The sequence below is a fragment of the Halichoeres trimaculatus genome, unplaced genomic scaffold (assembly GCF_033239565.1).
Source record: "Halichoeres trimaculatus isolate MK-OKI-2021-1 unplaced genomic scaffold, fHalTri1.1 fHalTri1_scaffold_1, whole genome shotgun sequence".
NCBI classification, from domain to species: Eukaryota; Metazoa; Chordata; class Actinopteri; order Labriformes; family Labridae; genus Halichoeres; species Halichoeres trimaculatus.
In genome coordinates, this window is record NW_027437179.1 from 29,270,808 (window position 1) to 29,286,618 (window position 15,811).

Below are 15,811 nucleotides of genomic sequence, written 5' to 3' on the forward strand. Positions count from 1 at the left end.
GCTTGGGGCTTTTCTTTTGAGAATATTCACTGTCGTCTTCTACAACCTCTTCTTTCTCTGTTTGTCGTAAGCGCATCTTCCTCCTTGCTTGTGACCTTTGCTGAGTCTGGTGGCTGTTATACATGTCCTTCCCCCTCTCTCTTTCTCTCGCCTCCTTTTTCCGTTTCCCTTGTCTTTGTCCTACACAGACATTGTTCAGATAACTCCTTTGTTGCCAGGCGCGAGACATTCGAAATCGACGATGACTGCGACAGTCTGACGTGGGAGGAGAACGAGGAGACTCTGTTACTGTGGGAGGACTTCACCAACTACAACATGCCATACACCATCGCAAACACAAACTGCACCAACACTGGGACCTGTGACAGCAGTGCTGAGGCCGCTGATCCAGTAAGTCCTGAGTGCTTTTTTAAGGTTGTGTGCTCAGAGAACTGTTTTTAAACTCACACGTGTGGATCGGTGCGATGTGTGCTGTGTCAGACATTGACTCATGCATGATGAATGAAGCCTCTGTCTGTGCTCTTGCAGGACTCCCAGGATGGAAGTCTTGGCAGCCTCATTGATGAGACAGAGTCACTGTTTAAGACCAGAGAACAGGAGTACCAGGAGACCATTGGACAGATCGAGGTATCTACTGTCTCTGTGCAGTGATGTGAATGAAATAAATGCTTTAAGGCATCCTTAAAACATGAACAATAAAAGCCCCACATTCCTGTTAGATCATTTCCTCCAGTCTCTCACATTTGCTCTCCCCCTTTTCTCCCAGATGGAATTGGCCACAGCAAAGAGCGACATGAACCGACACCTGCACGAGTACATGGAGATGTGCAGCATGAAGAGGGGCCTGGACGTTCAGATGGAGACGTGTCGGCGGATGATAAAAGGTGGAAGGAACTCTCCCTCTTTCAGCTCTGTGGCCAGCAGCGACTCAGGGAACACAGACGAGATCCAGGATGAGATCTCGGACAAAGACGCAGAGGCTGAAGTCCCTGTTAGTTGATGGCTGTGGAGCCCGGCTTTGTCCCCTCTCCTCCTGTACCACCCCAGAGGTCTAACACACTCAGAGCTCTACCGTAATAGAGAGTAAGAGCGACCTTAATCCAGTTGTGTTTGACCTGTTTAGTTCTGATGGTCATGCTCTCTGTCGCAGGCCCAGAACTGGTGCTTTTATACGATTTCTGTTGTTGAAATAAAGGTGAGGGGGCGATTTTGCTTCACTAAGAGAAAGGGTGCAAATAGGGTCTGAGCTGTGCTCTCTTCCTCTCTGCTGCCTTGCTGGATTCTCATCCAGAGCTTCACATCATTTCAAGAGAGAGGAGAAAAATCTCGTCTTTTTGACTCGGCTGACACGTATTTTGTACAAATTCTTACCCAAATAATGTCCTTTTATTTTCTAAAGGATAAAAAATAGTACATATTGTGCTCCACATAATAATCACAACATAATACACGCTTTTTTTTTTTTTTTTTAAATGTTTGATTCAGACTGAGACGTGTCCGCGGCCCTCGGTTGGAACACTGTGCTGTTTGTATTTGCAGTCCAAATTAAAGTGCCGAGGCTTTAAGTGTCTCCTGCCACTGAGACAAAACGAGGAGTGGAGACGGATGGTGTTGGAGTTCTGGTGGTTTCTGAGGGAACTCTGCGGAGTTGCCAAAGTTGAAGGAGGAAAGGAGCACAGCCTTTGATACATCAGTGCACTACTGAAGTTCTATGCAATTACGCTGGCCTTATTTTTGGACTGGCTTTCACCCTTCTTCATTTCTCTCAAAACAAATAGCCTTCCAAGCAAAGCAGGTGTTTTCTATGTATCATTTTGAAAACTGTGCACTTTGAGTGTAAAATAAATGTAGGATTGTGGGATGTTTTACTTTTGCTTTTTGTTTGCTTTTCATGTAAACCAACAGTAAAAACTGGAACAGTGTCCCCTCAACAAGAGACTTTTATCTGTTTTCAGTTGTAATCTTTAACATCTGCCTGCTGAAGAAAAGTTGTATGACTATCTGATTTTGACATACCATCACTGTTTGCCTCGCACAGTTTAGTCTGTGCACTAAATAATGATTGTTTTAAGGCTTAGACCCAATTATTATTTAGAAAAATCAATGTCAAGTTACAAAAGCCAAACATTGCCCACTGACATCTTGAGAAAAACCAAAGGACACATTTCTAAAGTTCCTGTGTTTTTATCCCGGTGCGGGGGATTCTGTTCCAGCACTTCCTGCTTTGTTTCTTGTGAAATGGGGCTATCAGTGTCAGACTGTACATAGAGGGCTGTGGGCATGTGATCATGAACCCCTAGTGGCCTTTTTGTTCACATCAGTGGTTTTGCAGCACATGAAGATGTCTCAGACTGCTTCTTGTCAGTGATTTCACTAGAGGAGCGTATAAACTAACGGACGCATGGGGAGGAAAGTGATGTTTTTATTGCCTCTTTGTATCATTATGTATGTACCGTTTGCTGGATCAAAGATCAAGTGCTACTTCTATCTTGAAGTTTTATAGAAGCAGAATGTTAAAATACAGGCCTTTTCCTTATTTCAGCATGTTTGTGTGAGGAAAAAGAAGCTATGGGTGTTTCTTTTTATATAACTGTGTTTTTGAACTGAACAGCTGCGCGCCATGATTTTAATCATAAGTGTCTATCATAATCATTAACTGTATTTGAAGCAGGTAATATATTTTACACAGTTTTTAATTATTAAGTGTTAACCAAAAGAGTTTGTTTCTGCTTGTTTTTTGTTTTTTGGATTTTTTTTTTTTGTTGTTGTTGTTGCTGTTTCTAAATTTGCGATATGATTAAACTAATTTCACAAGTTTTGGTCATTCATTGACCTATGAGAGAGGATTAGGGCCACAGTGGAAAAAAAAAAGCTTTCAAGTTTATTTTCATAGTGTAACAAGATAAAGGTTAGTATTTCAAGATTAAAGTCACATTATTATGAAGATAGTTTTTATATAAGTAGAATTAAATCATAAAATACAAAATATTGTCAGAACTTTGGGCTCGGTTAAGCCTGTATGCTAAATTGGGGCAGATTGATTGATTAGCTATAGCCAATACTTAAGACTTCTTTCTTATAAACCTACAAAATAATTCTCTAAATTTAACAACTCAAATCTAGGAATATTACAACTTTTTTTCTATCATTTCTACCTAAATCTAAAGTTTCCAATTTATTGTTCAAACATTTTGACCCTTATCTCTTAACACTAATATTTTTTCTCATAACATTAAAACTTTAATCTTGTTACATTGCGGCTTAAAAGTCATGACATTTTAACTTTTTCCAATATCCTTATTCCTTTAATCTTGAAACCTTACATCATTCTCCTAACTATTCTTTATTTTCATGACATCACATCACAAATCTTGTAACATTTGATTTTATGCTTTTGGCATTAAGACTTTATTCTTGTTACATGAAAAAGTAAATCTTGTAACATTACCACTCTTTTCTTGTAACATTACAGCTTTGATCTCACAATGCTGTGACTTTTTTCAACTAAAACATTTTTTAACTGTGGCCCTAATCCATCAGTGTATGGACCATATGAGATAACCCATAACAAAAACTAACCGCTGACATGAGACAAGAGTGAAGAGTGTCACTCACACAGAACCTGTGTGTTGTTTTATGTTTGTGTTGATGTAAAACCAGCCTGAAAAGTAACAAAGAGCCATTCTTGTGTTGGTACTGTACTTTATATAAACAATATCAAAAGCTTTATTTACCAGTTAAACAGCTGTGACATCCACAAACAGCAGGACCAACACATTTCACTGTTCTTACTTTTTAGCCATTAGCCATTAGCCACAGCAGTCTGACCATCGCTCCAACCAGCCAACCAAAGCTACAGAAACATGTCAAAGATGTAAATCATGCAGAGTTATTCCAACAGCAGAGCCTTAGATACAGCTCTTTGCGCCGTATCTGGTGTGGCAACCTTACCTTACCTACCTAAGATTTTGTTTTTTCCATCGCAAATTGTAAGGCTATATTCTTTTTAACTAAGGTATTAAGGCAAAAGAAAGGAAGGCCTGCAAACAAAAGCAACCATATCACTTCCACACAGGGTCAGTACTGTGGAGCTCAGAACATCTCTAAAATCAAGCTTTGAACACAAATAGCTGTGGAAAGCCTCACACTCACTCTTTGTTATTAACTGTGACAGATGTGTTGACCTGATATAAGAAAAGTCATTGCCCTTTTTTTCCATCACATCTGGTTGAATTCCCACAACATCCACCTGATAAAGCTGTAAAAAAAAAACCTCCACTATGAATGTAGCTGGATTGGAGGCCTTCTTTGAAGATCTGACAATTAAAAATGTAGCTGTTTAAATCCAGGGATAAATGGTGTGCTGTTACTTACCGGGGACCTTGGTATGTTTCGCTTCATGAATCCAGTTCCTACTCAAGCTAAGCTACAGTGTGTGAGCTGTGTGTAGGTGAATGAGGTCCTGGTCGATGTGAGATCTTTCATACTAAGAAGGGTTTTATATGATTGTTTTTTTAAATCCCTGTTGCTCTGGATTTATGTGGTCGATTTAACTGTTGTGTCAATTTACAGTTTCACATGTTCATGGGCGCACTGATTTGCTGTTACATTTCATTATTGGTTGTTTCATTGTGGTAAAAATGACTGGATATGAAAAGTGCAGCAATACTAATTTGGGTAAAATTAACTTAAGTGTTTAGCAGGAAGCATCCTGCTAAGTCACTATGAGAGATTCATTTGTCTGCTTTAATTTAATGCTTTTCTCAGTTTTTTTTTTCTTTGTTTAAATTGTTGATATAATGTATTCAAGTGGGTCTGGGGGTGATTGTTTATTAAATAATGAATGTATTCAATTGATACTGAGGGACAATGAAATAAAAACGGTGACTTGGTTAAAAAATCACGAGTTATGCGACTTTACTGTGACTCTTAAGACAGGAATCTAATCTCTAGTTTTATTTTCCAATGTTTTTTAATTATTATACACAACGTCCATATGTTACCCACCTTCTCTGGCTTCCTATTGCTTTGATACGTTTAAAAAAAAAACTGTTGGCAATCACTCAAAATGGTTACATTGCAGTATTTTATTTGTTTAAGAATGTGTTTCAAACATCACGTTAAAATACATTGTGTTTTTTATTTTCTAAAAAAATATTTTCAACTAAACTAATACAATTCGATAAAATTGTAAAACAGTCAAAGTAAAACCCTAAGAGAATATTTTATTTCAAATGTTCCAATCTCATGCTTCAGGAACATCAAAGCAGAACATAGTGTGCTTTGCTTGATATCACACTCAAACACCTCAGGTAGCACATTAGATGAGTGTCACGTTTTTTCTCCTTCTTATTGAGACTAATCTGCCTTTCATTTTCATCCCTCTACCTCAAGGAACAAGATTCTTTTCACAAGTGCCTCCTCGCCGTACTTTTCTTGCAGCTGCTGTCGGATTTCAGGATCAGCTGCGAGTAGGAGATTATCATCATGGCGATCCCAAATGGGTCCTGAAGTGCAGCCTGGGTTCATAAGCAGATTTAAAGCGGCTGAGAAGTCTCCACTGGCCTTCAAGAGGGCTTTGGTCACAGAAAATAGATCCTAGAATAAAACATGTCTGCAGCAGTCAGTAGATATTTGCTGAGGGAACAGGGAAGAAAACAGAAGCAGTGGCAAAGAAATTTGATAAATAAAAAGCAGGGCTTTAAATTTATTCCAAATTTTTGTAGCACTAAAGGAAACGCTGCCCCCTGCTGACTCTAATAACAACGTAGGACTCTTCAATATGAAAGGTTTACTCATAAACTGGTTTGCTCCAATGATTATTTCTTCTTTCTTGATTGATTCAATTTGTTTTAGTATAAATCAAAGAATAAAATAAAGATATAACTAAAAAAATGAATAATGGAAGCAGCAGCTCTTCAGGCTGAACGTTTGAAACCAAAGTTTAAACCCCCCTGAGGTCTCACCTGATTTGTCTCATTCATCAGCTCTGTGATTCTTCGTTTGTCCTCTTCCAGCTGATTCTGGGTCAGAGAATAAGGAGGGTTTTCATTCACCGTTTCCTTCGGCGCAGGTGGAACTTCTGTCTCCTCACTGACTGTAGACTGAGCTTCTTCTTCTTGTGATTCTCTGTCGAATATAAACTGGTGAGGCTTGCTGGCAGGGCAGATTATCTGTGGTGGGAAGTTGCTTGTGGAGGCCTGGATCTGGGTTTCTGACACGACGTCCTGCGGGCTGGGTACATATTCAGGGTTGGACTGGGCGGAGGCAGCATCTGCAGCTGTGTTTGAGGAGGGCTCTGAGGATGTGGGCTGTAATGCTGCAGTTTCTGTTTCCTTTTGTAGATCTGAAGTTTCATCCTCATCAGACTGAGAGATGGGAACAAAAGAGTTTAAATATTTAGAGCACAAGCCCTCATTTTCCATGTGAAATTCATGTGGCAGTGCCATAGTTTTCTACTCCATGATGAGATTTATTTCAAAAATGTGATAAAACAAAACAGAAAATCAGCTAAAATCCCCTGTTGATGTATCACTGATCAGGGGCATGTGCAGACTTGTTTGACTGCATTAGCCAAGGAACAGTGCCAAGAATGCCCAATCCAACAAACAATGTCCTGACAAATCCTGTGTATGAGTCAGAGAGGGCTGGAGATGGTTTCAAAGTGAGGAAAAGAAAATCACGAAATGATGTGCTGCATGGGAACAAGATATACCATCGAATACTAATAAACAACAACAACACAACACCTCCAGTATGAATTCTAACAGTAACACAACTGAAAAAGAACTTGTGAGCACTTTATAAATGGCATGTTTAGGGTTGGGAATCGATAAGAAATGTTTCAATCTATCGACATCGTTAGCCATTGTGCTTAACGATTCTCTTAGCAATTCTTTACACTATGTCAGAGCTGCAGGACCTTATGTGACTAGTCTGCTGCAGCTTTCTTAGCTTAGCAGTTAGGTAACGTTTCCCAAGAAAACCCTGTCTTAAAGGGGACATATCATGCTTGTTTCTCCTTTTCACTATGCCAGACTAGGATGCCTGTAAAGCATTTCTGCCCTCAGTACAAGTCATTTAGTTCCTTCATTGCCCCACAATAGCGTTCTCAATATCCTCAGTTTAGGCCATTCTGGAGATCTCGTTGAAACGCTCCGTTTCGAGAATGACCTCCAGTAACCTCGCAACGTCACAGCCCTTTGTGCTCTGATTGGTCAGTTCTATCAGAGGGGCGGAGGGGGTGGAGTCAGGGGGCGGTTTTTGCAGCATGACAGTATTTACAAAATCGCCACATTGAATGGAGCAGAACGAGCGAGTTTGCTGTTTGTCAAAACTTCACCGTAAGGCATTTATAGCACTAATAAAATGCCTTTTGTATTGGACCCCGAGTCAGACCCGGACGGTTCTACAGCTGAGGAGGAAGAAAATCCATTTCGACACAGATCATCTCAGGATGCTTCAGTGTAGTGAGTTAAACCGGTACTGTGACATGTATAGTTTATACGTGGAAATACAGGCAGACTTCACCAATAAACTATTTCTATAACAGGGCTCCATCCTGCTCCTTCACTTTTCTCTGTCTGTTTTATCCATCATGCTGAAAGTGTAGTCTAAAGATCGCCTCTACCGTCAGTTCGTCACTATGTTAGCACTCAGTCAAGTTAGCCAGAGCTAGTAGGGAGCTTTATTTATACTCGGCTCTTGGTGGGTGTATCCCTCGGTGGTGGTTGTGTGACTAACTGACTTCACACAGGAGGAGCTGCTTTATCAGATTACTCCAATAAAAAGAAAATATCCGTCATAAAGGTCGAAATCTCAAAGCCAAATGTCAATGACCTATTTTCAAAGGCATCAAATCTCGTTCTAGGATATCAGAAAAAATACAATATGTCATTTTTTGAAAATTCAGGGGGTGAAAGGTCTTGTTTTCAACTTTATTATTTTATATGTATATATTAAATCACGGATCAGCATGATATGTCCCCTTTAAGGATTTCTAGCTCAAAATTTTACTGACGAACTAAACACACAAAGAAATCTATATTACTCGCTCACAGGAGATTCCTATTCAATACATTCAACATGGTATAAATTTCCTTATTTACCAAAACAATATAAACAAAATAGCCCTAGCTTGATGCTAATGTAAATGGGAAATTGCATTGATACGCTAGCGGTTAGCATACGTCAGTATAACTTAGGCTTCTGAGTAGAATTTCAACTTTCATCACGGAGGCATATCACAGTAACTCTTTTTAAAAAATACTGAGAACTCCAAATGTCAAAATACTTTCATGCAAATGAAAGAAAAGTTTGGCTCATGGTTGGCTTCATAGCTACGGCAAGGTTCCAAACAACTTAGAATAATGCTATAACTACTTCGAGACAGTAGATGGCTTATTTGAGTCAATAACATATTACAAAACTGTACATATTGAAAGAAAGAATTGATAAGGGAATCGATAAAGAATTGAATTGATAAGCAGAATCGATAAGAGCATTGATATCAATAAAATCTCTTCAACGCCCATCCCTAGTCATGTTTTTTTTGTAAGTCTAGAAATGCAGCTGTGGTTCAGTGGGAGGGTGTATCGTAATTTCAAATAGGATTCCTTTTGGTGACTGATGGAGGGGTAATCATTTTTAAATCCAATGCTTCTACTTTCTTAGGTAATCATAATCTCTCTCAGTATGTCTGTTATTTCTTTTATCTTTAGTTCTGGGTTTTCCACTGTTATTTTAATGTTTAACATCCTTACTTTGAGAGTAGATACATGCTTTCCAAATATCTGTGCCTTCTCTTACCTCACTGTCGTCCTCAAATTCCTTCGTAGCCGCTTCTAAAATCCCCAGCTTTCTCTTTTCTTTTTTCTTCTCGGCTTTCTGTGGCACTGAAACAGATTCTGCATCTGCAACACAAACCGTAAGAAATAAGAAGGAATCAGCAGATCAGTAGCTTTTAAAATATTTTTCTGTGCTGTGTTGTTTAGTGTGTGTTGGATGCCACACACTAGTTGATGTTACTAACCTGGTTCTGCTGTTTTTTGAACATTAGATGGTTCAATCTCTTCTTGTTGGGTCTCTTGCTCCACAGCGTCACTTGTTTGCATTTCCACCTCATTTTCTTGCACTGCCGCATCACTTTCTTGCACTGCAGCTGCACTTTCATGCTCAGCAACATCACTTTCTTGCACTGCAGCTGCACTTTCATGCTCAGCAACATCACTTTCTTGCACTGCAGCTGCACTTTCATGCTCAGCAACATCACTTTCTTGCACTGCAGCTGCACTTTCATGCTCAGCAACATCACTTTCTTGCACTGCAGCTGCACTTTCATGTCCAGCAACATCACTCTTTGCCGCTGCAGTCTTACTGTCTTGTTCAACAGGAGCACCCTTGCCTCTGGCTGTTTTAGAAGGTGGCTGCTCCGCTGTTGTGTCTCTCCAAGAAGCTGACCGAACAGTTGGTTTGATTCTCCTTAACAGTTGGGGAGACGATGATGATGATGATGCAGAGGAGGGTGAGGATCTGAGTTTTTTGCAGTAAGGTTCAGGTCCCAAAAGCTCATCCAGCTGAAGCTGCCGGCGCGTTCGCCTACGCTGTGGCTGCTCAGGGGAGATGTTTCTCTTTTCTTTCAGCTTTTTCTGAGGGGAGACATCCTGGGACACAGAATGAGCTACAGGAGAGTCCTCTGGCACACTTTCTTTTTGTGTGGAGATGACTGTTTGCTTTTCCTGTGTTTCAGGTTCTTGTGTATCAGGTAGAAATAGATGGAAATCTTTCGGACATTCTGAAGAGGGTTCTTCTTGGGAAGTTTTGGACGCTTCAGTTTCTGGTTCTGTGCCTTCTGCAAGCTGCTCTCCTGTGTGTGCACTCACTGGTTGCATTTCTTCTTCCTGAGATGAGATTGAAGTCTGAGCTTCTACAAGTTCTAGCTGCTTGCTGTCATCTGGTGTTGACAGGGAGTCTTTCTGCTGAGATAACAAATGCATTCTGTTTGGATTAGTTGTATTTGATCACACACAGACATCAAGTCTTTAAATTAATGTTAAAACTATAATCAGATTCTACTTGAACTATGGTGTACCTGTGTCAGGTCTGATCCTGCTGAATGTGCCGGGGGAGGAAGAGGAACATCTTTTGCACACGAGGGTCTCTCAACATCTGTCTCCTTGTTTTCTTCTACCTAGAAGCAGAAGGATAAGAAACATCTGTAACATCCATTAAACATGTGAAAATGGGTTAATGTGTAAATGTTCCCAGCTGGAATAGACTTTACCATACACATGTGTATAAGCTATTTAATGTTTTTTCTTTTTGTTTAGAATTTAGTTTTGCGTTTAGATTTTTAAATCAATTAATTTTGATTTAATCATGATTACATTTTTGTTAGTATTCCAGTAGTTTATCATTCCTTTAGTTTGGGTGTTTTGTTTATTATTTGTTTAAGTTGGGCACGGTGGCACTAAAGGTTAAATAAGTAGGCGCACGGTAGGGACCAGCATGCACCTGGGTGGGCAAATGGTTTTTTTACCGGCGCGGGAGAGACACAGGGATCTTTCCTTTGTTCTGTGTTTGCTTGATTTCTGATTTCATATACCCCGTTTTTGTAAAAATTGGACATTCGTTTGGACCTTACGGTTTTCCCATCCGTGTATGCCACAACCCACGGTGCAAGAGTGGCCTTTTGAGCCTTTTATGAAAGAGTTTGTTTGAAACTTTTTGTTGCCTTTTTTAGTGGACAAACGGCCACTACAACATGTGTAACACAGAGAGAACAAACAAAACAACTTGCAGGCTAATCACCTTGCCAACGCTTTCTGCTGCTTCTGTCATTTTCTCCTCCACAACCTCATGCTGTTTCTTTCTCAGTCGAACTCTGTAACGGTATTTCATAGACTGCCAGGTGTGGTTGGTTACTTTCTGTTTCTCCATCTCCTGCCAGAGCCGGTTTCCCCCGACCTCTGACCTGTGCTCATTGACATATTTCAAAATGGCGGCATCCTCTTCAGATGTGTAAGCAGCCCTCCCTTTTAATAAAGACATAAAGTACAAACATTAGCAGGGCTAGAAGGTCATGGTCAGAAAAGCTCACACTTGCATACTTTTCATCAAGAAAATGTTTTCTGAAGCCAATTTTCTTCATAGGTTACAATATAAGCAATGGATTGTAATTGACTATTGTAACCAGGATTGCTCCTCATAAAAACAAAGTCATAGTTAAATTATACCTGCTAAATTTGCAGCAGAGCTTTCTTTGTTACTGCTTCTTTTAGCAGACTGATTTGGGACAGCTTCTGGGTTTAACCTGTAGTCCTCTACGTTCAGCTGTTCGCCTTTTTCAACACAGTCACGGATGTACTGAGTGGAAATATACCTGGGACAGAGACAAACAGCAGCTCATGTCCAATTACCCCGGTTTAGAAAGAATCTGTAGTAGTAAATTAAAATCAGCAAAAGTTTAATGTTCCTTTAAAAGGTTGGAAGTGAACAAACACAAGCTTTAATTTATGTTGTAGCTGTGTGATTGGTTTGGTTAGTATTACCTACACATAATAAAAAGTTATTCAAAGCAAAAAGTGAATAAAAATAAAAGGCATGTGCAGGTGAGTTAGAAACCGCACCACGACAGAAAAAAAACAATCAAATAATGAAATAATGATCCTTCTGAATACTATCATAACCACTTCTAAAGGCATCCCCATTTGGTGCTCTACCCACCTGTGTGCAGTAGATTCAGTGACAGAGCCTCTCTCCGCCGGGTCAATCAGCAGGACTGCTCCTGGTTGCTGAACGTTACACAACAGCCCTCCTCCAGCTTTAATGAGTGGCTGGAGATCACATTTCACAGGACCTGGGCGCAGGTAAAAAGTCATGGACTCACCATCCACATTTATGAAAAGAACTGGTGAGATATCAGGTTTAACCACATCCTGCTGCTTGGATGGCATGGTCAACCTGGTTTAGAGATAAAGGGAAAAAAAACAAAAGACACTGAAGGCAGTGCTCTCATACCACAGACATGAGCACAACAATATACTATTCAGTGTTAATTTGGCAGCTATTTAAGGTGAAGTCTTAGTCTTGTGACAAAAAAATACCTGAAAGTTTAAGTCCACAAAACTCTTCACATTTGTTCTTGTGTGACATGTTTATGTTATAATTCCGCCTGGTCTCTGCTGCCAATGTTAACCTAGATAGAAGTGTAGTTATAGAAGAATGTTCCCTGAAGAAAAAACGATTTTTGTGAACGCTGTGGTTATAATTCTAATCTCTTGCTTCAAATGAAAGTGTGGTGGACGCAGTACAATAACAGTCATGCTCTATTATGACAGTGCTTACATGACACCTGCAGTTACAGACTCACAGTCTTGTGCTTTGACCCAAATCGCATACTTCTGCACTTACTATTTTGAGTACATAAGTGTGTTCACACTTGAACACACTTTGATTCCTCAACTGGCACACTCAAAACGGTCAGAGAGATGAGTATTTACACTTTTCACACTAATGGTCGCCATATGGGCTACGTAAAGGAAGGGGCGGAAACGGACCAAATGATGGTTGATGGACGTAATTGTGAATGAAAAGCAGAAGGACACGCGTGGAAAGCGATCGCAGTTTCCGGTACGTGCGAAGCTACAGTGTTTGAATTGGGACAATACTACCCGCTACGATTTCTGCTCTGGTAAGTGTAAAGTGTACACAGTGCAGAACAAGTAAATGTAACAACAGAAGAAGGCGTTTAGGAACACAGCACAAGTAAACGTGTCGAACAGATCGCCAAATGCCTTCTACATGAATGTATTGCTAGTATTTTCAGAGATTAACCCAAAATAAGAAAATCAATATGGATTTCCAAAGGGGTCCCCGACGAACATTTTCGTCTTACCTCAACGAAAACAAACTTCATGCATATGGCTAACTCACAACAATATGACATCGGGTAACGGCAAGACTATGAAATTCACAGTAGTTGTAACATATTAATTCAAAACTCTTATTGGTCTTTATATTTAGTTGCTGTCAGCACACACTTATTTAGAAGCTTTGTTATAATCTGGCAATATGCATTATGAAACAATTGGTTATTGTAGCTAAGCATAGTTAGCATTATTAGCTTTACCGTAGCCAGTTTTATCGCTGCTTTTTTGTTAAGTGTTGACAAATTACTGATGAAGGCGTAAATTTAGATAAAACATTGCCTCCTAATCTTACCATTACAGTTGTTTACCTCCCAAATTTACTTCCCGCCGCGTACAAATCCAAAACATATCCAACATCCGGGTTTTTCTTCTTCCCATGTAGCTCTTTGGCGTTTGACAAACCGCCTTCCTGTGCCTTGTCGCCATCTTGTGTTCTGGAGTACAGTCTAACCCTTGGTGCCTTTAGGCAAAATACCCATTTTTGGCCTTTTACATTCACACAATACATCCCAGCTGTCGTAAAACACTTTTAAAAGAAGAGAAAAACCTTGAGTAACCAATAGCAGTGTTTGAATTTGCATTATTATCATATGGAGGTCATGCAGAATCCCTTTTTTGCAAGGACCAACTCTACCAATAACTTTGTTTTTACTTTCTACATGGCTTTTCTTAGTCTAGAAAAAAATATGTTCATATTCAAAGACAAGTAAAGTTGAAGCTCTAATAGTTAAATGTACTTGTGTGTGTGTTAATGTTTTAGTATCATTTAAAATTCACAGCTCTTGTTGTAGGTTTTATAAAATACCTGCTTTATTGTTTTAGTAGTCCACAGTTGCCACTCGTGCCATTTCAACCATGATTACGCATTTAGCCACCTGTAATGTTGACTGTAAGGAACAGCAATGAGGTTATGGGTCATTTTAGCCACCACAAGGTAAAATATCCAAAATAGGTCCCAAACCCCCAAAATCCTGATAAGCAGTGTCAATATTTTATTACTATCAATATTTAGTGCAGCGCTGTTCTGTACTCTCATAGGTAATTATTCAGTTGAGATATTTCACTTGTTTTTTTATAAACAAAATATATGTTTAATATTTTACTAAAAGTTTCACTAACTTCTTACGTTCTAAAAACTAACATAAAAACCCACAGATTTACATATCGTTTTGCACAAGTAACATGCCCTAATTTTTGCTTTGTGTAAATGAATTTTGCACTTTTCACACAGTATGCTTGTTTTGACATCATCAGATGGGCTGCAGACTTGGTACCTCTTCCTATTTCTTTTTCTCGTGTTGAAACTAGAGGATGTGTGGTGTCACAAGCCTCTTCACCAGCTCCTCAAGAAAGACACACCTTTTGTACAGCTATGACACTAAAGAATCATCAGTATAACCAGTTGTTATTTGAGCAAAAATAACAATAAAAAGGAACATATAACGTGACTCCAGAAAATGCACAGGGTCAGGACCACACACACCCAGAGTGTTGTTGACCATATATTAACATAACAGTACTCTGCATAAGTGAACACAGCTGAGCTGTGATTCTCTTTCAGCAGAGAAAAATTAGATTCATAAGATTAAAAACAAACACATGTAGTCCGGGGAGACATTAATCTGCCTGGTTGATTGCCCCCCTGAGTGTGTAAAAGGCACATTGGATAACTTCAGTGCTGCTTTCATCACTGCATATAACAAACAACAGACAATTTAACCAGTTAACCTACATTAAAAGCTAAACAAGATTAAATTAAATAAGAGGATGTGTTGTGGGAACATGCTCTTCAATTTCACAGTAGCGCACAGTAAAAATCTTCCTGTATATTCAAAACAGATAAAAAGATACAAAAAAAATCTTTTACTGTTTCATTACAATTACATTTTTTCCAACATCACTTATACTTAAATTGTTTAAATTTTTTGAAGCTTCAGATTTTTGCATTTTTGCCTCACTGGTGTGTAGTTTTGACTCCATATCAGGGATCCAGTCTCATTCTGACAGAATTCCATCAAAGCAAACTTTAAATAGTCAAAAAGAAGCTATGGTTTATTAGTTGCAGTGCACAGGTTAAAGGGAAAAAAAGATGATTTCACTTGTAAAATCATAATTGTGTAGCATTTCTCACACTAACTTCCTTGTTTGCCTTGAATGGCACAGGTGTCTGATGTAGGTCACATTGCATCACAGTGATGCACCTTTCCGTTGAAGTACCATGGTATTCAAGAACAAGTCGAGTGAATCACTTTGGAAAATTTCACCTGACAGGAAACATGTTTAAATACCTGCCAGCATATGGCTTAGTCACACAATTTTTCCACCAAGTCAGTGCTGGGACTTCTTTTGAGCCAAGGGCAGATCTGGAACCAGTTCTTTGTGCTTTCAAGAACTAGCCCTCAACCAGAAAAACCCGTCCCAGAGTAGCACCAACTCCTTGCTGGTCTACAAGAAAGTAGCGCTTGCGTCAGGGACTGGAGACATGTTGGAGACATAGTGGGTGGAAAAACCAGCTGACTTTTTAAAATGTACTAATACACCAGTTTTTGACATGTTGACCTATTACAAAAAACCTGTGGAATAGAATAAAATTGAACAGAACTTAATTGTCATTGTAACAAGTACAATGAAATTAAAGTCACAGCAGCAATCAAGAAAACAAAAGTAAGAAAGTGTATAGAAAGTGCAAAAAGGTCCATAAGAAAATAGATGATGACAGCTTGTCCATCATTCTCCAGTCCAGCCAGCCTCCATCTCCACAGGGTCCAGGACTGAGCTTCTTCAGTCATGCTCCATCTCTGTCTCCTGGATCCTGTCTGCTCACAGCAGGTGAAGCTTTTCCAACATGGCGTTGGTGTCTGATGTTAGCTCTGTTAGCCATG

The 15,811-nt window shown here is 39.4% G+C and overlaps 2 protein-coding genes across 7 annotated transcripts in view; one reads left to right on the plus strand and one right to left on the minus strand.

Moving 5' to 3' along the window:
- iffo2b (intermediate filament family orphan 2b) overlaps positions 1-4,901 on the plus strand; it is a 33,712-nt gene extending 28,811 nt beyond the window's left edge. For 2 of the 4 annotated variants that reach the window (XM_074676445.1, XM_074676451.1), the window contains exons 6-8: positions 189-390; positions 529-627; positions 767-4,901. In XM_074676445.1, the coding sequence (XP_074532546.1) occupies positions 189-390; positions 529-627; positions 767-1,000 (535 nt within the window). In that variant the 3' untranslated portion in view covers positions 1,001-4,901. The remainder of the gene's footprint in view (positions 1-188; positions 391-528; positions 628-766) is intronic. The other 2 variants (XM_074676458.1, XM_074676466.1) reach the window with 1 other exon arrangement.
- A 181-nt stretch (positions 4,902-5,082) lies between these two features.
- terf2ip (telomeric repeat binding factor 2, interacting protein) lies at positions 5,083-13,333 on the minus strand. Of its 3 annotated transcripts, none has more exons than XM_074691405.1 (9): positions 13,222-13,333; positions 11,725-11,961; positions 11,235-11,380; positions 10,810-11,033; positions 10,091-10,189; positions 9,032-9,974; positions 8,809-8,912; positions 5,967-6,368; positions 5,083-5,598 (listed from the first exon to the last, which is right to left on the minus strand). In XM_074691405.1, exons 2-9 carry the CDS (start codon positions 11,952-11,954, stop codon positions 5,377-5,379), a joined length of 2,370 nt encoding a protein of 789 aa, XP_074547506.1. In that variant the 5' UTR covers positions 11,955-11,961; positions 13,222-13,333; the 3' UTR covers positions 5,083-5,376. The 3 variants fall into 3 exon arrangements, with proteins under 3 accessions (XP_074547506.1, XP_074545914.1, XP_074546765.1); XM_074689813.1 differs by having other exon boundaries at positions 9,032-9,977; XM_074690664.1 differs by having other exon boundaries at positions 9,032-9,977; positions 13,238-13,328.
- Positions 13,334-15,811: the final 2,478 nt, after the last annotated feature.